General features: G+C 41.6%; 1 protein-coding gene across 2 annotated transcripts in view; it reads right to left on the bottom strand.

Annotated features, from left to right (window-relative positions):
- LOC306802396 (bifunctional heparan sulfate N-deacetylase/N-sulfotransferase 4) overlaps window positions 1-26,244 on the bottom strand; it is a 105,830-nt gene that overhangs the window by 10,176 nt on the left and 69,410 nt on the right. For both annotated transcript variants that reach the window (XM_079306570.1, XM_079306571.1), the window contains 6 exons: window positions 23,500-23,587; window positions 18,800-18,954; window positions 12,892-13,077; window positions 11,869-11,997; window positions 1,066-1,248; window positions 102-198 (listed from right to left, as the gene is read on the bottom strand). In XM_079306570.1, the coding sequence (XP_079162696.1) occupies window positions 102-198; window positions 1,066-1,248; window positions 11,869-11,997; window positions 12,892-13,077; window positions 18,800-18,954; window positions 23,500-23,587 (838 nt within the window). The remainder of the gene's footprint in view (window positions 1-101; window positions 199-1,065; window positions 1,249-11,868; window positions 11,998-12,891; window positions 13,078-18,799; window positions 18,955-23,499; window positions 23,588-26,244) is intronic.

Genomic DNA, 26,244 nt, shown 5'->3' with positions numbered 1-26,244 from the left:
TATGCCATTAGGAATTATTAAAAATAAAAAAAAACCCCCACCTTTGACTTTGTAGAAACTATGTAGAAACTGAGCTCAAAAGCTCAGTTTGTGCTCCTTACCTGTTTTCTGGGGTCCTATCACCAGGAATTTGGGCAGGTGGTCGCAGGTTTTGTCTCTGGACCAAATGTCCCTGTGTCGTTTATCGTCACACGGGTTCTGAAGGAGGAAAGGTGATTGTGGACATCACACTGGGGGGACCTGAAATCTTTGCAGATTCTAATGCCAGAGCCCTACACTGAGCAGTAAAATCCCACAGTGTATGTACAATGGTTTTGAATGACTGAGGACTAGGTTCAGTCATTAGCACAAAAGAAAAAGAAGGGAAAAAAGAGATTGAAACATTGATTTAATCACGTTTCCATTTGAGGTTAAAATGGAAACCTCTGAATAGCCCCGAGGCATTACTTTTTGAGCTGTCAGAATGGTTTTTGGATGCATGGGGCTTAGTGCCAATTTTAATTTACGTGAGCATGCAAAAGGGAAGGACAAAATAGAAATCTGGGATATTATTCATCTCCTTATCTTTCTACTACCTATGAATGCAAAATAAAAACCTGTGAACAAAAGGCCCTGCAGAAGAGGTTGGGACTGACTGCTCTTCAAAGCAGTTATCATACAGATGCTGCCTTTGCATAGTGCTCACTGGTAACAGAGCATACACTTTGCTGGTGAATAAAATTCACAAATTATGATGGAGAAAATCATCAACTGATGGAAATTGCTGCAGCCCAGTGGAAATATTAAAGATTTATACTTCCTTTGTAGCTGGGCCAAAAATAATAGGGGAAATTTTCTGCACCTTTTTGCTAGTGTAAGCCCTAAACAACTGCACAGGTTTCCTTGGTGGAAACCTGAGCACAGCGTGACTCATGGTATCCAGTTCAGAGAAGAGGCAGGTACGTGTAACCATTAAATTACAGTGCTGACACCACATTCCCATGCTTAAAAAAGGCTTTTTGGAGGAAAAGGTGCTTGTTCCAACGAGCTGATTGCAGCTGGAGGAGGAAGAGGAGGTGGCTTTACCTGCCAGAGAGGGTCTGTCTGCTCAGGGAAGAGCTCGAAGTACTTGTGAGCCAGCTGCACGGGGGGCAGCGTCTGCAGCTTCAGGTTGGTGCAGCTCTTGACAAAGTTGGCCAGGTTGGCAAAGGTGTAGAGCCCCAGGCGGTCGTTCCCGTAGTTGGACAGGTGGGTCATGAAGATGCTGATCTGGGGACAAGAGGAGCCTTTCAGGCAGGGCACACCAAGAACCCAGTATGCTGTTTCCCCCCAGTGCTGCCTGGATTGCCTAGAATAGCATGGCTGTAACTAGGGGAATAAATTCGGACACAGAAACACTCCCAGGCTTTGTGGATGATGCTATCTCAGCTATGTATCTCTGTCCTTTTTTTCTCCTTAAAGCTGATATAACTCCTGTTTTTTATCAGCCTTTATGTGGCCACTGCCTTGTAGATCTCATGATTTATTTCAGAAGGAGAAAGGGATTTTGTAAGAATACCATGACAAATGTATTTCCCAGCATTTTCTTTTCACGAGGTGATTAAACTCATGTTTGTGGCTGGTTTACCTGTAGATTGTTATTATTTACTTTTATGAAGATGGCACCAAACTGAATGTTGTCACTTGGCTGTTTTAGTCAGTGCATTTACCAGAGAGGGGATGGACTGGCAGTGAAATTTGACTACAGCTGCAGGCAGGTTTGGGGGACTGAGGTACCTCATGCTGCAGAAATTAGCTGTGGACAGTGGACACCTGACTGCCAGGTAATTTCTTTGCTTTGCAGAGATAATTGTGTCCAGGTGAGCCTCGCTATGGATTATTAGGAATGGGAGGAGCTTATAAAGCCATGTGCAGAGCACTTGCACCTTCTTACTTTGAATGCTGCTACAGGAATCATGTTCAGGTCAGTGAATTTTGAGTTTTTCAATTCAAAATTAATTGAATTAATGAGCTGGAGGGCTGCTGGATGTGGTTTGAGTGATGCCTTGCACGACATGGGGGGCAGTGTTTAGGCAGCACTCGTTTGGAGCCCGGAGTGTGGGCCAGGTATCTGGAGAAATGCTCTGAAATAGCTCTGTGTATGTCTCAGGAAGGTTGTTAGCACTGATCCACCTGGACAGAAAGCTTTCCCTGCAGTAGGCTCCTGCTCTGTTGTCCCAGGCTTGTCCCCAGCCCATCATTGGATAAGAAGCCACCACTTCCCACTCTCACCCTCTTGCTGTGCCAAGGTGGTGCTTCTTTACCCATTCACCCCAGAGTCTGAAAACGTGCCCATTAGCTTGCTAAATTATTAACAAGGCTTTTAGTACTCCTCCAAGGGGGAGACAGATGGAGCTTAGAAGAAAGTGTCCCTCATGGCTCTTCTGCAGTGGGTTTGCATTCTGCACACTTTAGGCCACAAAAGGTAATTTATTCTTTGCTTTTATTCTGCTCTGGGCCTCAGCTAAGCAAAGATTGGTAACTGCACAAGTTGTTTTTCTCTGTGGATTGATTTGGTGGATTCCAGTTCCTGTGCATTTTACAACCCCAAGTATTTGATGTAAACAGAGTGAATCTTAAAATTACCCTGAACTTGGTGCATGTCTCTATGTACTGGCCCAGAAACTTAGCAGGAAGGTAATAAATCATCCTCTCCTCACAAAATAAACCCCCAGCCAACAGAAACAAATCCTTGCTAGTTCAACTCCTGTAAATGTGAAAAGTTCTTCCTGCAAACTGTTTTAAAGGGATGAAAAGGAAAACACTAGTAGGAAATGCTGATGGAGAATATCACCTCGTCTCTGGAGCACTTGTTTGATGAGTGTAAAGGGTCTGCCAATGACATTTAATATTAGTGCAGCAAATGAAGTATGCAAGTAAATCTGTGTGCTCTTTGTGCTTTGTTTACACTTGAAAATAGATGAGATTGTTTTTAATGTTAAAATGTACTTGTAGGAGATGAGTATTAGCTTATTCTGGGAGTTTCATTAGGCTGCAAACCAATTTAAAAGATCCAATTAATCACTCTTTATGGAGTCAAAAGGTCTTGGACGTCTCTTTTGACTTCTTTTGCTCTGTTGATCTTTTTGGAAGTGGAAACCCCCCAGATATGATGCATTATTATTCATGGAATAAAACAGGATTTAATTCTTTGCCATCTGCCTCCAAATCACTGGGTTTTAACTGTTCATGTTTAGAGCATGGATGATATCAGATTGTTTGTAAACTAATGGCAGGACCATCACAAGGTTTCACTATGTGCTTTTTGTTTCTAGGGCTATTTCACATCACTTACATCTAGAATCTAGATATACAGTGCTTTCTCTATATGGAATGCAGGCTTGTGTTAGAAAATGAAACCTACATCAGCTAGTAGAGAGAAACAAAGGGCTTTAAAAAAATATTGGAATATAAAATACATTCTGTACTCAAGAGTTTGTGTGCTTGCTCTGGATGCACAGCCCTATTAATGCAGAATAAAGAGCTTTTGACCCCCTGTAATCACCCAACTTAGCACAGCTTTAGCTAAAAGCTTGTTTTTGGACAATGATTAGCCACCTGCCTCTGGAGGGCACAGCTGAAATGCAACACAATCTCAAGGATGGCAATTCCATGTTGGGAATAAAATATTGGCCAATTCCTTTCTGCTGATATCTGAAACTCTCCCTATTCATCGATCAAGCACTTGCAATGAAAAAAATCCATTAGCAAACTTAAATGCTTTCCACCCCATCCTCTCAGCCATTCCATAATTAAATAGGATCAATGTTCCCTTTTAGTCCTTTCCCCCTGCTGCTTGTTTGGCCCTGGCCCATGGCTGGAAAGCCCAGGAGCCAGAGATGGGTGTCATGAGGGAATTCCGCTGTTCTGAGAGGAAATTGATGCTTACTGACTTCAGAGGCTTTTCCTTTGCTTTCTCGCCCCTTAATAAGATTTGCCAGAAGGGAGGAATTAATGCACGGGGCACGTAGCAGGGCCGTGCCGGGCAGTCGGTGGTGCTCTCGCAGGATGTGAAGTGCGTTTGCTGCTCTCCCAGCGAAATGAGTTCTGCTCTCGCGGTTTTCCATAGGCTCGGGAAGCGCAGGGTCCCTACGGGGCTGGATGGCAGCCCTTGGATGTCTGTGCCAATGGGATGCAGACCCGCCGGGTTTCCATGTGCTGATCCCGGGCACTGCCTCCTGCAGTCCGGAGCGGATGTGTTTTTATTTCAGCAGCCTCCCGGGACGGATCACAGGCTTGTCCCTCCCGAGCCAGAGCTCCGTTCCCTGATAACGAATCCCCCAATGCAGCTGCTTGTGCGGCTAGGAGCAGGCTGGGAGGGAGATTTTTGTGTTGACAAAGCACTAATTTTAATAATGACAAATGGCTTCTCTACAATTCAGCACTATTCATATTCATGACCCTTCTGCTGCTGAAGCAAAATCATTTATATGCCTGAAAATCGCCTTCTTTTTTTTTTTTTTATTTTATTTTTTTTTACTCTTTCCACTTTGCACATCTGTTTATACTTTAATGTTCTTGACAGGATAATCAAATATTTTCCAAATATAATATCTCTAAAGAAAGCAAGGAAGTCAGTATTTGGACAGAAACATTTTTGTCTTTGATTGAACGGGAAACAAAACCATTGACTGGCATTTTATTTCCCGTGCCCATATTCATTACTGTGCCTGCTCTCCACCTCGAGTGCTCCCAGGGTGGGAGTGGAAGCTGCTGTCCATCAGTGGTGGGAAGTGGCCCTGGGACAGCTGTACAAATGCTGTAGAGCCTCTCTGTTGTTTTAAAATTCCCTACTGGAAGAGCAAAATTGTTTCTCATTTACCCAGGAATGCTTTCTACTTTTCCATTGTTTAGTTGGCAGGATTAAATGAATTCCTTAGTATTGATAGAACAATCCTGTGCCTTGTTCCTTCCCTTCTGAGAATACAGTTGCTAGGTTTGATATTTTATTTTTTTTTCTATTATCTCTCCAAGTTTTGCTTCTAAAATAAAGGCTAAATCATGAGCATATTCCAACACAGCCACTGTTCCCCAGGTCATTTTTGACACCACACGTGTGTGGGGTCCCTGATGAAGAAAACTGGTTGGGAGGGTCTAATCCATTGGTGTTATATATATATATTAGTTGTGTATCTCTTTTGTATTTTTTTTCACAGCCTGCAATTAGAAAAAACGGGGTTTTTTAAGGTCTTTTTACATTTAGCACGTGTTCAGAGGCTGTGAAAAAATAACTGCTGCTTTTGATGAATTTGTGCAATTGGTGCGTAGCTGCATGAGGGTGGAAAATCTGAATGGATGTTTTATGGCTGTTCATTTGTCACACTGGTGTAAGTGATCAGCAGCACAGCTAATTGTGGCCAAAGCTGAATGAATCCTGCCCAAATGCACTGCTGCCACTCACATCTGTGGGCCCCAGGAAGCCTCTGCAGAAGTCTACAGCAATTCAGTCCTCTTGTTATTTCCATTTTCTAGTGAAATTCATGATATAGGAGTTTGTTTTCCTGCCATCTGTGTTTTCTCGTTGAAAAGATTTCCTTATTCTATAAACTCAAAAAATAAATAAATCTATTCAGTTCAGGCTTAAGAATAAACTCAAGTTCAAATTCAGGAAATAAAGCAGATTGAAATGGTTTTGGGTACTGTTGGCTTAGGTCAAGCTGAACATGAAGCAGAGCTATGGAGGACAAGGGACACCCAGGCAAAAAGAAGCTTAAATCATGATGAGTTTGGATAAGTGCCCATAAAGGACAGGTTCTCTGCCATTTCTCCTTAGGGATGTGGTAAATGAAGATCTGCTTCTAACTGTGCTTGAAATGATGGGATGAATGATGACCTTGATCCTGGACATGACACTCTGTAATCTCCAGGTAGAGGAAGGAAATGCAATCCTACCATTCCCTATGGAAATGACTGTCCAGGACCCTGCACACCCAGTTACAGAACAAGTGTAAATCATTCTGTTTATTCTGAGAACTCCTATAAACATTAAGAAAGAGTTTTCACCAGGATATTTTCTTTTGAAATGCCTGGCAAGTTGATATAGGTTGGAGATGTAGGAAATTTATCATTTGCTTTTATAACAGCTCTACTGTCATGTTGCTATCTTAGCAGTTTTCTGACTGCTCTGGATTATAGAGTGTTCATAAATGATGATTAATTAATCCAGTTTGGTGGCCTACTCTGAGCAAACAAACCTCAGAGTTAATTTAATTCTCCACTCTTGGTTTCAGAGAGAAAAAAAAAAAAGGCAGCATTTTCAGTTCACTAGAGGATATAATATTCTCAAATCAGCCACTTTCCAATTAATTTTGAATGGTGAATACAGCGAGGAAATTTTGTTCTTGTCCATTTACTTCTATTAAGGATTCATTTTCAATAATCAGAGAGTTTGAGTCAGCTTGTTTTCACCTGAAAGGCTTGTTTCTGACACTTGAATAAATTATTGTATGGTGTGTGCATGAAGGTAACAGATTCTTTCCCTAATACCCCTTGTTGACACAGTTGTTTACTGCTATTTCTGCCATCACCAAATTTGCTGGGAAGGAATTCTGGTAAAATATCAAAATGTGTGGAGTGGAGCAGTAGCTTTCATAAAGCAGGAAAATGTCATGAAAGAAGGCAAGGAGATGTGCTATCCTTGAAATGTTTTCCTCATGCTCTGTGTTTCAAGCTAATTAGTTTCTAAATATGCTGCTGAAGGCTTGAGTTTCCATGGGATAATATTTCCTTGTAATAGCTCTGTGCAGCCATGTGGGATGAGGGGGAAAATAATGATTTAGCAGTGGGGTAAAAGATTCAAAAATGTGAGGAAGGTAGGGGTTGATTTGGTGTGTTCATGACCATTAAGATAAATTCTGATGTAACTTGTTAACATAACTCCCTTTTAATTTGTTAGAATGACCCTTTCCCTCTTGTCAGGCTGGAGAGGGACACATCTGTCCCTGTGAGCTATACCCTGGTAATTGCAGCTCCACAAATATTGACATTTTTTACTGGGGAGGTTGCCTGCCTGCTTTTCCTGTCCCTGAAATGTGCTGAGATGCTCAGTTCACAGGGCCCTCAGCAGAACTGTGCTGTGAATTACTTTTGGATTGCAGCACATTTCCTACAATGCCCAAGGTTATTTTTTATTCTTTCTATAGCTATACTCAGAGAAACAAAGCAAATAAAAAGAAAAATATTATCAACACTCAAGATGTTCCATAATAACATTCCCAAATCTCTTGTGGAAGGTATAAATTAACCCCTCTCTACATGTACTTTTAATATTCTGAAGCAATAACTGTGATTCTCCTCTGTCTCTGTGATGAGAGAGAGCAGGGAACAAGAACAAAATCTTCCAAGTGTGGCACATGCAGGATGTGGAGAATGTAGATCTAACAGGCTGGAAATGAGCAATAACCCTTTAGTCACGGTGAGAGTTTAAAAATGGAAATGCCTTTAAGTGGCCTTCAGAATTAAAAGGGTCCCATGCCACTTGTGAGGGAGTTGGAATAATAATGTACATTATTATGGGCTGCCTGTAGCTTCTGCCGAGGGGAGTTCAAAGTTACCTTTCAATCACGAGTCTGATTTCGCTCTCCACAACCAAATTCCCGCAAAAAAAGCTAATCTTCCTGAAATTCATCTGCCACGTTTCACCTCTGGTTAAAGCTTCTTAGGGGAGTTTGATTGAAGTGGGAAGAGAAGCCTGGAGAAGTGTTTAACTTCTCCCTTTTTCTGCTGCTTTTCCATTTTTAACCTGATCTGTCAGTTGCAAATATGTGATACTTTGGTGGGTTTGTGAGCCAAATGTTGTGCAGGGTATGCCTGACTCTAGATCCCATGTGGTGAGGCAGGTGTAAATCTAGAGTAGGGAGGGTTATGGATATAAAAATATGGAGAAAAATGACTTGTGCCCATTTTTATGGTGGAACTCTGGAAAGGAGTCAATGGGAGACAGAAAACACCCTGTGAGAGGGAGGGGAAAGAAAGACTCAGCCCAGGCAAATTCCTGTGTAACAAGGAGAGAAAGGAAGGGTGCTGCAGGACAGGGGTGGCAGGATTCTGGGTATCCAAAAGCTTTTCAAGGTGAACAGGTAATGGGAACATGTGCACCACGTTGGCAAATAAATCCAATTGACTGACTGCTCAACCAGGCCAGGGGGTGTTGCTGCCTCCCCTCAAAGCCCCATGCACTGATTTTTGCTGTAGTGTTCGACTGAGGTGCCTTTTGTGCTGTCACTTGCTGGCTTAATAAAAAGCTCTCTGCTTTAAAGAGGTGGTTTTTTTAGGAGAAATGACTCTCTCGCTGTTGTTTGTAGAGGCAATAATATTTAGGGCTGTATTTATTAGCTTATCTTGGCTGTTAAATGTTTATGGCTGTTGTTTATGGCCTGTGGAGCAGGGGAGGAAGGGAGAGGAGCTATCAAGCAGATAGTGGGAGACCTTGTGGATGTTGAAGAGGTGATAAATAGAACAGTTTGTAAAAGCATTAAACATGTCATGGCTTTTCCCGGGAGACTGAACGAAGGACAGCGGTCACAGAACCCACTTGGTTTGGAGCCTGACATTTGGATGTGGAAATTCCCCCTGAAAACTTCAACTCCAATGGAGTTCTCTAACTTTGCCTATGAGAAACCTGCTCTTTTCTTTTGCTGCTGAAAGCATTTCAGTTTAGGGGACTGTATGTTAGAAATGGGTTGCTTTCAATTCTGAGTTTTCATGGGTTGCATTTGGAAGCAAAGAGAGGGATTTGCTCTGTTCATCCCATTTGCTCTCTCCACCTCCTGCTCTGTGTTTGGTCATGATAGCAGATGCTGGGATCCTTGGAAAATACCTTGGGCACACCACAGCTTCCACACCAAGCTCCTTTCCAAAAAAAGCAGGCACTTTAAAGCAGGCTGGTTTTACTGGCAAGAGGTTTAAAAGGAAAGCAATGTGCCACAGCACTGATGAAGTAAACAACAAGGAAGAGAGAATTTAAGAACATATTCTGTGAGAAGAAAAAGTTATTCTAAAGCACAATTAAGCTAAGCAAATAATGAGAGGTAGAATTTTAAAAAGGCTGAAAATAACCAAAATGTTGAACTCCTTGAAAGGCTATAAGGTTGTTTTTTTTTTTCCCATCCTATATAACCCAGTGAAGCAAATGTTAAAAAAAAGTCTTTGAAAGCATCTCAAAGCACAGCAAGAAGTTGTAAAGAATTGGAGATGTTTAGGTAGAGAAAAAATGACATGATGATATTCAAAATGGTTTTAAACAGAAAATAAATTTTTATGAGTTTTAGGCTGACTTTGCTTCTGCTGCTGGGGCTACAGAATGCTGCACACCTACAGAAAACCTAAATATTTTTTCACAGTGCTGATTATAAGCAGAGAATTTTCTAACATATTTACCTAGCTGGGTAGTGTTATATTCCTGTTAAGGCCAGGGTGCTCTTGTCTGATGTTCTTTGGTATTGCATTTCTGGCTTTGAAGATATGTCATGAGCAGCAATGCACTTTTTTGAGTAATAATGTGTTTTCTTGGCTTATGATCTTAATAGAGATGCTGTCACAAGAATCTTAGTCTTGGGACAAGTTTTATTTTGCTATCAAGATTAGATTGGGCACAAAACCAGTTATGTAAAGCTTTTTAAACTTTTGGTTGAAGTTTTAGATGTCATTTTTTCCTCTGCCCTTCTTTCTAGTGTGTGTGGTGGTTTTGCTGCTCTCTTTTCACTGCTGCTGTGTAAGTGCTGATGCTACAGCTTTTGGGAGGTCTGTCCTCATTAAGATTTAGTGACTAACTGGGTTTTGATGTTTGTCAAAGCACATAGTAAATAACATCAAAGATGATTATAACTTAACTCTGAACATCCAGCTTTGGTCTGGCAAGGGAGATAAGAAACTTTTAACTGAAATTTTCCCTACTTGTATCAAATAGTAAAGCGAAAGTCCAAGAAGATAATATTTCATTTTCTGCCCCAAACTGTAATTGTATTTCTTATTTATACATAGATCTGAAGCTCCTTGTTATTGCTGTAAGCCTCCAAATGAAGGAAACCCTTTGGAGGGGAGCTGGATTGATACCTTCGAAAGAGTTTCATTATTTGGGTTTGTTTCAAACCCAGTCTGTTTGCTGAGCCTTCCCCACTAACTTTAATGAGCTTTGCTTTGAAGTGTTTATGCAAAGAGTAAGTACCCCAAACTGCAGGCTTGAGCAGCCTGCTGCCTTAGCTGGATTCTGGAAAGGTCTGCCTGGGATTCTTGTAACCCTCATTAAAACTCCAAGGCAGTTGGTTTGATTTCTGTCTGTCTTGGTGGAATTTATCCCTCCTCTGCCTACTACTAAATCATCTCTGCCAGACATGACTCATCTTTAGGATTCATAAATTAGAAAGTGAAAATATCTCTGTGAGCCACAGAGTATTCAGTAGAAGCCATTTAAAAAAAAAAATTCCATCAGAAGATCCCCTTGACAATCTCTCTGCAAACTTTATTCCAATGCAGTGTCTCTTGGGCACTTTCTAATTTAACCATCTGTGTGGTACTGCTTCATGGAAGCACAAACATTTTTGGTATTTGAGCTTAATATGGATTTGTAACACATTTGCTGAAATTGCTAATCACGACCTGAGGAATGTACAGAGTTTCTATAAACCTGTTGAAAAACTGTTTAATCAAAAGTTGAACATTGCAGCTTTTTCAAATACCATCATTAGCATCTATGGCACTCTCAATTTATTGGGGCATAGATTGGCTGAGGATTTTGGGATGTTCTATGGATTGCTCATGGGGTAAGGAGCTCTACATACTCTGCTGCAGGCTACTGCACTGCCCAGATCTGAGGAAATCTTCACATAAGTGAGAAATGCCAGGTATTCATCCAAGTATGATAAAGCTCAGTGTGAATTCCAAGATACACTTAAGGAAGCTATGGGATGAAAAGTCAGCCTGAGAGAACTGCAGGTAATGGGGGAGACAGGATAAAGAAGAGGGATATGTTTTATTCTCAAATGAGGTGTCATATGGTATGGTACAGAAAAAATTCCTGATAGAAATGTCCCATTTCTTTAAGACCACTGAATCCAACTCGGACACCAACTTAGCCAACCAAAATGTTCACTCACAAGCATCTAGCTGTATAATACCAAACATCTATATTTAGATCTCTAAATAAAAGTGACCTGGATTTAAGAGTCAGCTCCACCTGAAGTTTCTTTAGCTCTGCAGAGGAGTCAATAAGCACTGCAGTTTAAACTCACTGAAAATGAGGCTGCCTGGCAAGACAAGGGATATTTATCTTGTGCCTAGTGCAGCTTGTTTGGATGGAATGGGAAGGAGGGAGGACAATGGCAAGAAAAAATAATTGATATATGGGGGGGGGTTTGGCTCTTTCCCTTCTTCCTTGCACCTCTAGGCTCCTGTCTGAAATGGCACCAGCAGTTTTTTAGCAGCTCAAAACCTATTTTTAGGAGCCAGTGGTGGAGGAATGATAGCAGGCCTGAGCCCTGGGGTTTCCATTGAGCTGTATGAGGAGTGCCTGAGGAGCCAAGCTCATGGAAAAAGGGGAAAAATGAACAAGATCAGCTTTTTCTACCCTCACAGGTTAGTTTCAGCCTCAGACAGGTCTCTCAGGGGGACCTGGCTTCAGGCTGGGAAACAATAAGGAGCTGGAATTAATGCATTTTCCAGGAGATTGTTGCACGTACAGTTGTAGCTGGAAATTGGTGGAAGACATTTTTCTCCTTCCTTCTTAAACTGCTTGTTACCTCTGAGGAGGTGGTCCTGGTTTTTATTTCCCAACATGATCTCCTTCCACTCCTCCCTCCCTCTTTCCCTCCTGCTGATCAGAACATCCAAGAAATAGCAAAAGAAGGTACCTACGGGATTCAGGAGAATGGTGAGGAAGAGTTCACCTCCTCGGATACTTTTGTCCAGCTCCTGAGGACCTCCAGGATATTCCTTGTAAAAAATAGTGTGAGTGAAAAGGCCACAGGTCTGTCGAGGGAGCACCTGGGAACAAAAGAACAGCAGCTTACAGCTATTGCAGCTGTAATAATCTACCCGGGGAAGGGCTTTTGTTTCCCTTAATTCAATTCAATATTTTATATTTTTTACTCAGTTTAAACAACAACCAAAACCTACATTTAGTAGAGCATTTGGAAGAACACTGCTGACTTTGAGTCTGTTCCAGTCATAATTGGACTCTGCGGGAGTTTGGTTTTGAAATACTCCCTCTGCCTTGTTCAGGGGATCACAGTTTTGACTTGGCATGCACAGGCAATATTCAGATCAGTTTTTGGGACTTGAAACCACCCCTTGGAATATTTGTCAGCTCACTTCAGCACACCCAATCTAGAGGCTTGCCAGCAGGCTGGCAGGCCAAAGGACTCGCTAAGTTTTCCTGTTTTAAGTGCATGGGAGGAGCCTTCTCTCCCCTGGCACACGTGCACAGGCTGTAAGAGGCAGGCAGGTGTCCCAGTCCTGGCTCTGGCAATTTCAGGAGCAGAGCTGAAACTTCAGCCTTGCAGAAATGCTGGAGGAGATTACTTACACCTGTTCACCTTCCCAGGTGATGGATTTCTAATCCTTTCATGCATAAAGATGAAGCAGAGCTGGGAACAGAGGTCTTAGGCAGTTTAATGATTTTTGCAGAGTGCAGCCATGACTCGGTTGCTGTTTGATGGGACCACGAGCACATTTAGTTTCTGAGAAATACTTTTGCAATTGCTTGCATCTGTTTTTGCCCCTCTTTTAAACTGCCTATCAAATGCACTCTTCTGGCATCCCTACAGCTGCTGGATGCCAGGGAGTGTTAAGGGTGCTGCGACACGGGAGGCACCCGGCACAAGCAGCCCCGCGGGGTCCCCGCAGTTGTATTGCTATGAACATGGAAATGCAGTGTACCATGATGCCATTGTGGATGAAGCCCCGTCTGTACCGTGCGGGTTTCAGGTGCGGGTACTCTTCCGTGCTGGTCACTCGGATGTGCCACACCTTCTTCCACGCCTCGTAGAGCTGCACGTGCACCGGGTACACGCCCGAGTGGTGCGGAGCCACCGCGTAGCCCATGCCCGTCGGGATGCCGTGCTCCTGCAGCGCCGGGGGACACGCGTTAGGGACACAACAAACCCCAGGCATTGGTCAAAGCTTCTTCCTGCACACAGTGGCACGGGAGAAGCAGAATTGCAGTTGGGTATCTACAGCGAGTAGTAATCCTCCTGGATTATGTTCCATCTCTGCTGCATGGAATAGATTTGCCTCCCGTTCCATTATATATTACATGTATTTTAATATACATCCCACCTATCTGGGTTTTTTTCAAGGTAATCTAGAGAACCAATGCTGCTTATTTTTATTAACATAGTAAATAGATGGGGGAAAAAAATGTTGCAGTGATATAGATGGGATTTTGTTTCCTAGTTCTGGCATAGGAGAAAGATTCCTTCCTAGTTTAATAAATAAATATTCTACACATCTTCTGAACTTCCTTATTTTTTTCCATGGTATTAAGGTAGTAGCAAAAAATAGCTTGGACTACTTTTACATTTTATAAATATTTATATTTACCTCTATTTCTATATGGAAATATGTGCATCTTCATGACTATAATCTATAGGTTATCTTGAAAATCTCTTCCAAAGACACAAATTCATCTTGCTCCCAGCACTGCCGGGCACATCAGCTCTTTTCTACTCCTTTAAAACTGATGTGCAGAGGGAAACAGCTAAAATATGAGATGATTATTTTATGTGCTTTTTTGTCCTTCCTCTTGCCCACATTATCCATTGATTACTTTAATTCCAGGAACAGCAGGTTCTGCTGGGCATCCTCAAGTACTTAACAAAGAAAGGGTTTTGATTCATTGGCAAAAATTAAGTTAAACCTGTAGGGAACACTCATTCTGACATCACATAATGCAACCACTTAAAATTATCCATTCCTTATAGTAAAGACCTCAGGTTACTGACTGATCTTGTAAAAGAGAAACCCAAACTCTCTATTTTGTAATTTACTGAGAACAAAATGTAATTTCAGTCTATTAATGCTGTTACCTACTTTAGAGGCATGAGTCAGTTTAAGGGTGGGATGAGGGATAGGTCTATAATGAGAGATGGTAAATCACCCTGTTCTTTTTTTTTTTTTTTTTTTTTTTTTTTTTTTAAATGAAAAAAGCTGTATCAAAAAGTTTCTTTAAAGCTGGCCATTTGCTGCCATGCCTGAGAGGTCTGTGATGCCCAGACAGTCAAACTGTTAACCTGAATATTCTGTCTCAGCTTGAATGTACAAACCTTCACCAAATGTGGGGTAGGGAGTACACCAAAACATAGATGTAAGGCAAGTGTGTCCTGGGGTTGACAATGAACACAGCTCTGGATGACATATCCCAAAGCAGGGATCTGGATGAGCATGTGCAAGATCCTGTTTATCTCCTTAGTGTTTGATGCTGGAATTGCCATAGCAACAGAATGCTGAAATGCCAATCTGCCATTCACAGAGGCAGCTTTTCAGGAGTTCTCAACATAAAAACAAATTGGTCTATGAATAAAACCTGCTCACTGTGTAGCTCATCATTCAAATACATCAGGCACCCAGATATCTAATATGGAGTTAAGAAGAAGCAACTATCAAATAATTGTATTTTCTTTGGGTAGTTCTATTTGCAGTTTACCTGGGAAGAAGAAGTTCTGTGTGTCCCCTTTCAGTGTTTTTCTGTTGCACTTTTCTTCTTTTCTTCTCATTTTGTTATTAAACTTACTTTGGGAGTGAAAACTTGTGTTAAAGGAGTATACTGGTGTGTCAAGATATGAGAAATACCTGTACTGAGCATTTTTTCTTGGGTATTTTCAGGGACAATTTCCTGATTTTTATGTTTAAAATGTGCATTGTTTTGTTTGGAATGTAAGTGTGATTTGTGTCAGTGAAAATAAGAAAGCAAACTTTTAATTTAATAAATTTTATGTCTACTGTAGATCTTTTCACACAGTCAAGGTGCAGGTGTGAAGGCTTTTATTAGATGAAAAAGCTAAATACAACCTCAGCTAAATTTGCCCAGCCTTTTGGCTTTGTCTGATAGCAGGTGATGCTGAAAATGAGTATTTCAGAAGAAAATAAGGTGAGGCAGAATAAATCTCATCCTGCTGTACAGGGTGATGTTATCCTGTATTTACAGCCCATTTTTAGAGGCAATCTCCAGTGGGAATCTCTCCTTCCCCACGTTAAGTATAGATATTAATAATGGGACAAATTAGACTCTTTTCATCACATGTAGATGCTTTGCTTTGGCTGTGTGGTCACTGGGCCCTCACATTGTTGGTATTTAATTGCTGTATTAAAAGCTCATGGTGTGTTTGTGGTTTGAGCAGCTCAAGGGTTCCAGGCAGAGGAAGTGCTAATGTGCATCTGCAGCTGGTTGTAAGCAGGAGGTGGGAGCCAAGGAGTGTTACAAGACAGGTTCTCTATTGATTTGCTTAGTTTTACATCTTTTTCTTCTTCCTATCAGCTCCCAGCTGCCTTGAACAGCCAGTGACAGTTTTTGCCCTGTCTCTGCTGTGCTTTGGGCTCTGTACTCACAAATGAGCAGGGAAGATAATCACTGAGCAAACAAACCAAGGGATGAAATAAAGAGCTACAGGCTTTGGATTAGATACATTCTATTTGGTTTTGTCAGATAAGGATGTACAAAGGGGAAGGAGGGACATCTTGTTATTGATGGCAGGGAAAACTTGGTTTGCTTTATTTTTGGAATATATGCTAGCAGAGACTTCTGCTTGAGAGATTTTTTTTTTGCCTTTCTGTGTATCCATTGCATTGCCTATAAACAAGGAAAAAAATACTTAAGGAATTATCAGTTTGTAAACTTTAATCCAAGGTTTTGTTCAGTAGTGTCTTTAAAGGGTTTTGGGAACTTCTGACAGAGAAAAAGCCCAAACCACAAAACATCATCAACTCAAATCCAACTGATAATCAAAGTAACTGTAATTTCCCATTTCCTTAGGGAGGCTCTGGAACACATCATCCATATTTACATAAATAGGATGACATTGGGATAGCAAAGTTTTGGGTAGCTTGTGACTTATTTTACCACAGTTAAAAATCTGTCTCTTGCTCCTGTGAGGCTGAGGATCTTGTGATTGATGAGAGATTGAGCAGTGAGGAGTTTGGGAATGGGGCTATGGATGGTGCAGCTGTGGGGCCCAACACTCAGGTACACATGGATAAGGATTTTGCCAGGCAAATCTTCCCCTGCTGCCTGCAACATCCAGAGCACTGGCAGAGTGACATTTATACAAGATGTGAGGAAGTTTCTTCCTCTCACCATGTAGGTAGTGGAAATGATAAATATCTCAATAGAACAATTTGGAGGGCTCTGGGTGAAGGCAGTCTCCTGGTTCACAAGCAATGCACGTGGAAGGGAATCCTTGAAGGCAGATGCACAGAGGTGTTCATATCTGCACTGAAATCAAGGCAATTAGATGCCTAATTAGCAATTAGCTCTGTGTGCACAGAACTGTTTAGATACCTGATTTCTGTGTGCTGTGACAGAGCTGTTTGAGGCAGGCTGCAATTGTAAGCTCCCATTTTATAGAGCCTTGTTAAGAGGTGTGGATAAAGCCATGTGAAACAGAGCCAAGGCTTTTATCTACCAGCCAGAGGAGCCAAAAGGTCTTAATAAACAGAACTTTTGTGTGTTATTTGGGATCTTCAGCAACCTTGAGTATTGTTCTTGGATATAATGATGTGCTCTCCCTTCCTGAACACCCTGTTACCTCCTTAGCCATGTTTAAAAAAGTGAACAAAGAAATAGCACATTAGGTGAAGAATTAATGTGATCACACTTCCAAATAATTACTGCAGCTTTACTTGCAGAGGCTGACACAGTGTCACCTCTATGTGCAGCCAAAACAGGAGGAGGGCAGATATGGTATATAAATGAGAAATGCAAGAGAAAAAGGCACCAGCATCAAGCTGTGTTCTCCTGAGTATAATATTAAATAAAGACAGTGGACAACAAACAAAACACATGTAACATCAAGCAAATTTTCTAACTGCTGTTCCAGACGTCTAATTTACATTTGGATCCACTTTGTGAAATCAAAGAATAATGCCAAGAGGTTTGCTTTAACTTGGAGGGTTTAGAGAACAGCTGCAGAACAGGGAGTTGCTTTCTCAAGTAAGACATGATGCTGAGGATGAGAAAGGCAGGGAGGAATCAAACCCACTCTGGAGTCATGGCTGGGACCTCTGTGATAGCTATCAGGAAGGCTGTCATATTGGGAAGATAAATTTCTCCCACAAGAGAGAATTTCAGAGGAAGCCTTTTGAAAAGAAATGTTCTCATAAGTAAATCGTACAGCTCATATAGATTCAAGGTCAAGGGGTTGATACAACCCCTGTCCAAATGTTAGCAGGAAATAAAAGTGTAATAACAGCAGCTTTTCACTGACATCAGCTCCTTATTTATAGGCACCCTAAGGAGTCTCTACCCTTCAAGGCATGGGCTTTATCTTTCTGGAGCTGAAGTTACAAACAGATTCCATTACCAGCTCTGTTTTCAGGCTGTGCTATAGATTTTACTCCCAAAGGTGGCTTGACCTGGATGACTTCATGCTTCCTGAAAATACTTGGAGAATTTCCCCATAGGTTTAAAGATGAGGGGACTGTGTATTTTTGAGATATGGATTGTTTAAAAAATTACTCTTGCATTTAAAATCTCAGCTCTGTTTGGGTCTCTGGGCCAGGCTACACAAAAGGCATGAACAGGAGTGAGGCTGACAGGGAAGCAGAACTGTAGAAAGGAAAAGAAGACATCCTGCCAAGCAGGAGATGGGAAGGGGGGAAGTCTGGCATAACAAGTAAACAGTTAAGCCATTTTTAATTAATTTTCTTTAAAGGTTGCTAGGAAAATATTTCCATAAATATGGGAATAAGGGAATAAATTGCTTCTAACTGCTTCTTCAGGCATTTGCCTTTTTCCTGATGTGAGGGATGGGAGGAAGGGGCTTGGCCTTTTGGAGCTGGGAAGGGCTGGGATTGCTGTTCCCAAAGCTGTGTCCCTCTGCTCCTGTGAGCAGCTCTGGCTGCTTGGCATTTCTGTGCCTCACCAAAGACCACAGAGTGTCTTTTCCAAAGCCAGCACGTATAGATGGCAGGTTCTCTTTGTTGTGTGCAATAAGCCAGCAGAACTATCCTGGAAAGGCTGTAAATAGCACCAGAACTGTGAGGTCTGGGCAAGGGGGGAGGATGGCTTGTGGAAGTTCAGAGCACAAATGAGGAAAAGGGAAGCATCTTTATCTATCAATATTAGCAAGAGGTTAGCTATATAAAGAACATTTTTCAAGCAGGCAATTTAAAAAGGCACAGGGAAATGCAGCAGCTTCACTTCTTGGCTCTGTCAGCATCAAGGTTTCTCCCAAACCATACACAAGTTTAGGGTTCACTGCAGCTTCCTTCCTGCCCTCCTGAGGGTGTTTGCAGCAGACTTTAGGAAGCTGAGAGCCTGTGTGCAAACTGCTGCCTAAAGCTCAGAAGGCTAGCAGCTATCTGCTGTGTTTGCACTGATTCTGATCCTGATAGTCCTGCCAGGATACTTGGGGCAGGGCTGCTCCCTCTGCAGACAGCTGTGCCAGTGGGAAAGGCTAAGACAAAACTCAGTCTGAGTCACAAACAGGCTGGGTTCGGGATGAGTTTCTCACCTCACTGCCTCTGTTTACATGCCTGAGTAAATATAAAGGTATTGCATAGGCAAGCACAAAACCAGTGTGGAAAGCAAGGCCATGGTATCCTAGCAAATCCCTTGGGAACCCTTACTCACTATTGCAAACTCTTTGTTGTGGATCATCTGCTCCACCAGTGAGGACTCGTTGTGGAAGAGATGTGGCTGCATGTGACTCCACATGTGGGGAAACCACCAGAACTCATCCACTGATCTCAGCAGCAGGTCATCACCCTCATCCTCCTCCTCAGTCCCTGCAGAGTGAAGAAAGGGAGAGAAAAGATACTAGAAAAGCAAAAAAACCCCATAATTGTTCTTTAAACACAGAAGAGTTTGCAAAAAACCCTGGTGTCCTTGGCCTGCCTCACAGTGATACTATCATGTTTATAAACTGTGGGAATATTAAATACAAACAACAGGACTTCTTTTTTTTTTTTTTTTTTTTTAACATATATGATCTTAAAAGCCACCCCCTTTCTGTTGTCTCTACTAGCTTTATTTTAATGCCACACTATCTTTTCATTGCCACAACCTGGCAGCTTGGATCTAACGTGACAAAACAGTGTCAGGAATATTAATGCTGTTTCCCAGGTCTTTTGAAAGCTGGACAAATGATGATGTCCAATCAGTATTGAAGAAAAGGTTCTGTATGTATTACTTATTTTCCATTTTGTCCTGATAATAATGTCACTGTTTAATACAAAATACTCTCCATAAAGACAACAAATGGATGAAAATAGAATCTTATCAATGCTTCCCCTCTCTCCTCCTTGTAACTACCTCTTTATTAGCCTTGGTTAATTGAAATCTGATAATTTCTGGTAAAGTGTGAAACAAGTTTTAAAATATAATTCGGTGGAAAGCATGAAGCTGTAATGGTAAAGGGCTTCCAGATATTTCTGAGGGTTCAGTAGTCAATTTTGGCCAGATTTAATCTTGAAGTAAACCAAATAAAACCTCCTGTGTTAATGAAGAGTATCTGCTTCAGGCAGAAGGGAGGATGTGTGACTGTAACAAAACTTCCATTTGAGAAAGGACACAATGCTGCTCCCACCATCTGCAGACACGTCTGCCCTGCTTTTCCAAACTGGAAAGGCAAAGTGACACTGCAGCAGCTTCACCCTCAAACTACCCAACAATATTTGCTTTTTAGCAGATTTCCTTCTTTGCCATTTGAAGGCTTTCATTTTGCTTCAGTCTAAGAAATAATTGCCAAAATCAGTCTCCTGATGCAAACATAGAAATCCTGTCTTCTTGCAGGCCCTTTAATGTTTTCAAAACTCATTGGAAGCAAATGCTCCACGGATGTCACTGTTTACTTGGCAGGAACATCCAGAGATGCCTGTTCAGTGCCTGCACTTCAGCTCTTGGCTTTTATTTTTCATTTCTGTGGTGGTTTTTGAAGAATGCCACTACACAAGGAGAACAGTACTTTGAAACTTTCTCCCAGAGTCACTGAATCCCTTTGCTCCCCTCTTTGCAGCACTCTGCAAGTTCTAAGGAAGCTGCTCCTGCTGATGGGAGTGCTGCTGGAAAAAGAAAATAACCTTGTTTACTAGGGAATTGCATACTGAAAAGAAAGGCCTGATGGCTGCTCCCTCTGTGCCCTGCATTTTTGGAGCAACTGCTGGCTTGGTTTTGGGCTATGTGCTTTGTGACCTGCAGCCACTCAGGCATGGGCAAGGGAAGAAACTTAACACAGGCTTTCAAAATGGGACAGAGCAGGGAGCAAATGGTGTTTGTGAGGCAACTGAGGATCTCTTTGTTAAAGCAAAGTTGGGGATGAAGAGGAAAAAAGTGCTTATTTGAAATAGATAAAGAACTACAATCAGAGTAGATTTAGATCAAAGTATAATTTAGTTCCTTATTAACTTTTGAAGTAAAGTATGGTTCTTGAAATAAATCCCACTTTTCCCCATTAGTTTCATTGTAAATTTAGATATACACCTAATAAAACTTAGTGCTTCTTTTACTGTAACAAAAAAAAAAACAAGATGAAACATAATGCTTTCTATTTTAAAAAGAATAAACCCATCTTATAATTCCAGAGGTGAGGCAGAAAGGTTGGAAGTTTAACCTTAGGTGGTGGCATTGCTTATGAGGTTAAATCTTCTCACAAACCTTAGAAAAGAATGTTGTTTGATTTTATGAATTCTTAGGTAGTGTTATTGCAAAAAAATCTTATTCAAAGCTTGAATGGAGCATTTGGTGGATGCTTTTATTGTTCAAGTATTTCTGCTCAACCCCTTATTGGAGGCTAAATAAGGGATCTTGAGGTTTTAATTTCTTGTACAATCAACATCCTTTCTGTTACTTTGTTCATTTAAATGTGAAATTTGGAAAATGCATTAAACCTATGAACAGGATGAGCATGTGTCTGCTTTGAGTGCACTTTACATGGGTAACAATTCAAAGCTTGTGCATAATATTTAACCCCATATTTTAAATTTATAACTGTACTTAGAGGTCTCTGGAGTTCAAAACTGAAGCAGATTTGGAATCTGCTACCAATAATCTTGTAGATCTTAAAGGCAAATCCTGAGAATGTCTTAATAGCAATTGCTTAAAAAGAACAAGTGGGAAGTGCTTGTTAAAGCTGCAGAACTAAAAGGGTCTGGTTTTGCTTTTTGTTAATGGTGCTAATACAGTGCAGAGTGTACCAGCTGATGTGGCCTGATTTGTCAGCAGTACCTTTCCATTAAAATATCTAACAGATTTTTGGGGTTTTTTGTGTGTGCCAACACATCCCCACACTCATCCCCCTCCTGTGGTTTTAAACTGATCTGAGTTTTGGAAAGGAGAGCACAGTGCCACACTAAGGAAGACAGGCACAGCAGCTGTGGAGCCCTAGTAGAACACACTGAATATCTGATAGCAAAAGCCTCTGTGGATCAGCCAGCCACATGTACAGTAATTAAAGGACACCTTTCCAGGCTTTATTTATAATGAGTCAATAAAGTGTATATTGTGTGGAGAATATGCTGAAACCTGTGCAGTAAGCTGAGATGACCAAGGGCCATCCCCACCCTGTAAATGAAGTGCTCTGTTAAAAGCCTGGCTGCATCCAGGCCCCTGAATGGAGCCAAGGACATGCTTCAACTGAGGAAGTAGTTCTGTGCTATTCTGGGGAGCCTGGAGAGCCTCAGGAAGATGGGCACAGATGCACACCTCCTCTTTTTTCTCTCTCTACAGTAGTAGCAACTGAAATTGGCCAGCATGGTATCAGAAAACCTGTGACAGCACAGAGGGTCTAGGAAGGAAGGAAGAAAGAAAGGAAAAATAGTGGCAGGTCAGGGAGTGAGGCTGCACGTTCTCTGTCAGCCACTGCCCACTGTGCCATATCATTAACATAAACCCATCTGTTTCCCCATCTCCTCCCCTCCATGGATCACCTTTCTCCACAGTGGACACGAACGTTCCCAGCTCTGCTCTGGAGAGCATCCTGCTTTAGAGCAGCTCAGAGCCTTGGGCTGCTTTTGTTTGTTTTGCTGCATTGTCCAGGAGGAGCAGCTGCACAGGCAGGTCAGCATGAAGTGAGGAGAGCACTGGAGTTCTATCTCCAGAGCAGCTCTCTGACCACAGGTCTGCCACTGCCTTGTTATATGACTCCAGGCAAGTAATTCCATCTCTGTCTGCCTCTCCTTTTTCCCAGGCTCTCTAGCCTGTATCTTTAGTCCATGAGGTTTCCTGGGCAGCAGTTGCTCAGCATTGAGTGCTTGCACAAGGGGAAAACAGCCCGGACTTAGTGACATTGATACAAATACAGGATTTTGCCTTCTTTCTACTTATCCCTGAGAGGCTTCCTCATCTTCCTTCTCCCAGGGTGACCTGCCTCATGGTCTAGGAAAGCAAGGACTGCATCATTCCTAAGTTTTAGATTCACTCTCCTGTCTTATTTCTGCCTTCTCCCATGCCCCAGATGTAGTTTTCCTGGCATCACTCAGTAAGTGGGGCTGAATGGACTGACAGCTGAAGATTTTGGAGCTGGTTTCCAGAGGTGGGAAGGGTTATGGCGTTTGGAAAGGAGGACAGGGAGTCTTTTCTTGCCTCAGCAGTACTAGGGAGCAGCACAGCTCAGTGCCACCAGAGGGAAGCCTGAGTTGAGGTGCAGCAAAGGGGAAGGCAAAATAGGAGTGAAAAAAAAAAAAAGAGCATTTTTTTAAACGGGGGTATTGTGTGCTGAAGATATAGAGCAAAAATGAGAAAGGAGTCACAAGGATGAGGAGATGTGGAAATACCTCATCTTCCACAGAAGCACAGTGAAAGTGTGCAGCTTGTTACTGCACTGAGTGTGGAAAGGGCAGGGATTCAATACAGACTTCTTTTCATCACGTTTCTCTTCTATCATCCCTCCCGATTTGCAGATCACTGAGATAGATTACCTTCACAGGTATAACAAAATCTGGTGCATCCCATTGAAAGGCTTCAGCCTCCTCAGAGATTCTGAGACATGATTTTCCCAATCTTTTATATTTTATCATACCTATCACACCAGAAAAACCTTACTCTATCTTCTGTGCTGGCCTGTCTGCTGTGGAATTAGAGAGATCTCTGCAGCTACTTTGCCTCCTTAATAACACTAAGATTTACCACCACACATCAAGGAAAACATCAAGGGCATCCTGGTGTACCTGAGCAGCTCAGCCACAGTCAGTCTTTACCCCACTAGACACTGAAATGGTGGAACATGTATTTCCCAGTGAGTCACTGGGTTATTTAGAAAGGGAATTTTTAAAGCTATTTTAAATTCTGTCACCTATTTAACTGCAGCTACCTAAGAGCATAAAGTTCCTTCTTACCTGTGTGGTAAAATTTTCCTGAAAATCCAAGGTTGAAGGTAAAATTTGCAACCTGAGTGCGCAGTAAATTTTGAGTCTCTAGTAAAGCCTGAAACAAATAAGAAATTAACATGGATTTAGAAAAGTTAATATTATTTTGGGCTCATCCTTTTTTATACGATTATTACAGAGAACTTAATTTGTTCTGTGAGCACTTGATGGACTAGAAAAGGCAGTGAGAGTGCCTAAGTATCCAAGGAGGTGATGGTTCTGTGGCTTGGCCCAGGGTATTATCCATAGGGGCAGTGATCTATGGCAGGACTCAGATCCAGCCACTCAAAAGCAGCAATATCCTGGATCACTGGGTCACCCATGCTCTGAGTCATTAGTGAAGCTTGATAAAACATGCATAAAACCTAAAATAAGATTTGGAATGCTACTCATCATCTAGGCATGAAGGTGTTGAGATTTACTTACCTGCAGGACCAGTTTGGGCTGTGTCTGAATAGCAAATTCAGGCTTAAGTGTGAATGAGCAAAGCTTCAAGTTTGACCTATGCTAGAAGCAATATCCATGTCATAAATAAATTTTTAATTTCATTAATGTTTAATTAATTATCTCCAAGCTAAGATAAGCTCACTGTAAATGAAATGGAAGGAAAGGGTGCTGCTTATAGAAGAAATAGGTAGTCCTGGCCACTTGTCCAGTTTTTCCTTTGGACATATTTCTAGCTACTAGGGAAAGAGAGAAGTTGGTTAAGCCTGTGGGAGCCTTACTTTGTTTACTACTGGTTGTTAGCTCTGCACTGCTCCCAGAGCTGGTCCTTGTGCACAGATCTGCTTTGGATCCCAGCACATGGAATGTGGGTGCTCTGCATGTGAGATGGGAGTGCATTTACCTCCCTCTTGGCCTTACCAATGCTGAATAGGTTAGAAACTCTGTTTTCATCAATTTTCCACATCTCCATTATGTGGCTCTTGAGAACTTTTCCTATTATCTATTAATAACACTTCTATTGATTAGACCTTCATGTTCTTGCAGAGTTCAAAGATAATGTGATTGCAGTGGTTACACACACCTCCAGCCCAGCTAATAGTGTCTTTAATTTGAAAAAATTACATTCTGTATGGTCATATTTTCACTTAACTTTACAGGAAAATAGTATTTTGGTCTAATTCAAGCAACAACCAGTACCCCTAGTTGGGACCACAAACCAAAATATCTCCAGTGCAGGATGAACAATGAAACCAGGATTTAAGCAACTGAGGCATGTGAGTGTAATACAAGACACTTCCAGGCAGGATGCATTTGCCTTTTTTTTTTTTTTTTTTTTTTTTTTTTTAATAGAAGCATACGTTGGGTGGCAAGAAAGATATAAAACAGAGATAGTGTTTATCAGCTACAACAGTCACCAAGCAAATTCCTCTCCTTGCTAAAGGAAATAAAGTAATCTTATGACAGTAAATCTTGTGCTTTAGCATTAAATATTAAGGTAGCTGTATGGTTTCCAGCCTATCTTGCCAGACATTTAGTAAGTTGATGATTTCAATCCTGTGAAAATTTCTCATGTGGGACTATATTTACATAATATATAACAAGTAAATGTTCACTAAAATGTAAAACCTCAGAGATGAACACCACTGCTAGCTGAGACATTGAGGAAAATCCCCAGCTGGTAAAAACTGGCACTAAATTGACACCATTAAAGTCAGAAGCATAGAATCTGAGTCATTATATTTTAGAACATAATTTTCCAAGCTATCTAGAGCATTTTAGATATGTTGAGAAAGACTGATGGGCTGAGCAAAATCAATTTAATTTTCCTTTGAGGGAAGAACATCTTGAGAAATTATCATCGCTTAACATCCAGTACAAGCAGGGGCATGGAGCAAACAGCATTTCATCACCTGGGCTCCTCTCTCCTGCTCACACCTCAGCAAGATGACAGGGACAGGCAGGAGCCTTCCAGCCCAGGGAGGTCTCATTAAAAACACAGAGTGAGGATTAAGATGTAAATCCTGCAACCTGCAGTGTGTCAAGCATTTTCCTGTCTAAAGGGCAAATCTGTCACTCAAACTGCATTTGGCTTGGTCCTAAAGACTTTTTTTTTTTGCTGTTTCAATTTCCATATATGCATATTAATTTATATAATATGCAGCTAAATTTTGTTGTCATGACCTCCCCTCTTTTTAATGCCAAGAAGATCTTGTCAGCTAAGTCAGTCCAAACTTATTTTGTCACTGCTTGTCTGTTTGGGGGAAGGGCAGTAATATCTTCCCCACCTTTAAAATGGAAAAACTTTGTGATTAGGGTCTGCCTTCCCTATTTTTAATGAAAGGATGGAGAGGCTGCACATCCCTGGCAGCAAGTGCCAGAAACCTTCCTAGAATTTGTACAGGCTCCATGTGAGGCAGAAGGTATTAATTTAATTTGATTCTGAAGGTTCAGCAGGATGGAGAAGGGCTATTGAATTTTAACAGCTGGAAAGCTGCTCCCTTTCCAAGGCCAGGTGCCACACAGCTATTCCCACTCTGCCTGCTGTCCCTGGCTCCACAGGTATCCCCCTTCCCTGGGGGCTTAGTGGTTCCCATCCCTGTCCCCACTGCATACCTGTGGAAATACAACCAGCATTCCTTGTTGAACAGGTGGTTATTTTTGGACAGTTAAATAGATCATGCTCAAAACTAATCACTTTCCAAGGAAAGAGCCATGGAGCACACTGTGCACGGACAAACAGGCATTTCTCTGTGCCAGACTAAGCAAAGA

The sequence above is a fragment of the Erithacus rubecula genome, assembly GCF_903797595.1.
Source record: "Erithacus rubecula genome assembly, chromosome: 5".
NCBI classification, from domain to species: domain Eukaryota; kingdom Metazoa; phylum Chordata; class Aves; order Passeriformes; family Muscicapidae; genus Erithacus; species Erithacus rubecula.
The sequence above is the reverse complement of the archived record's forward strand: the minus strand, read 5'-3'. Positions and strand labels throughout refer to the sequence as shown.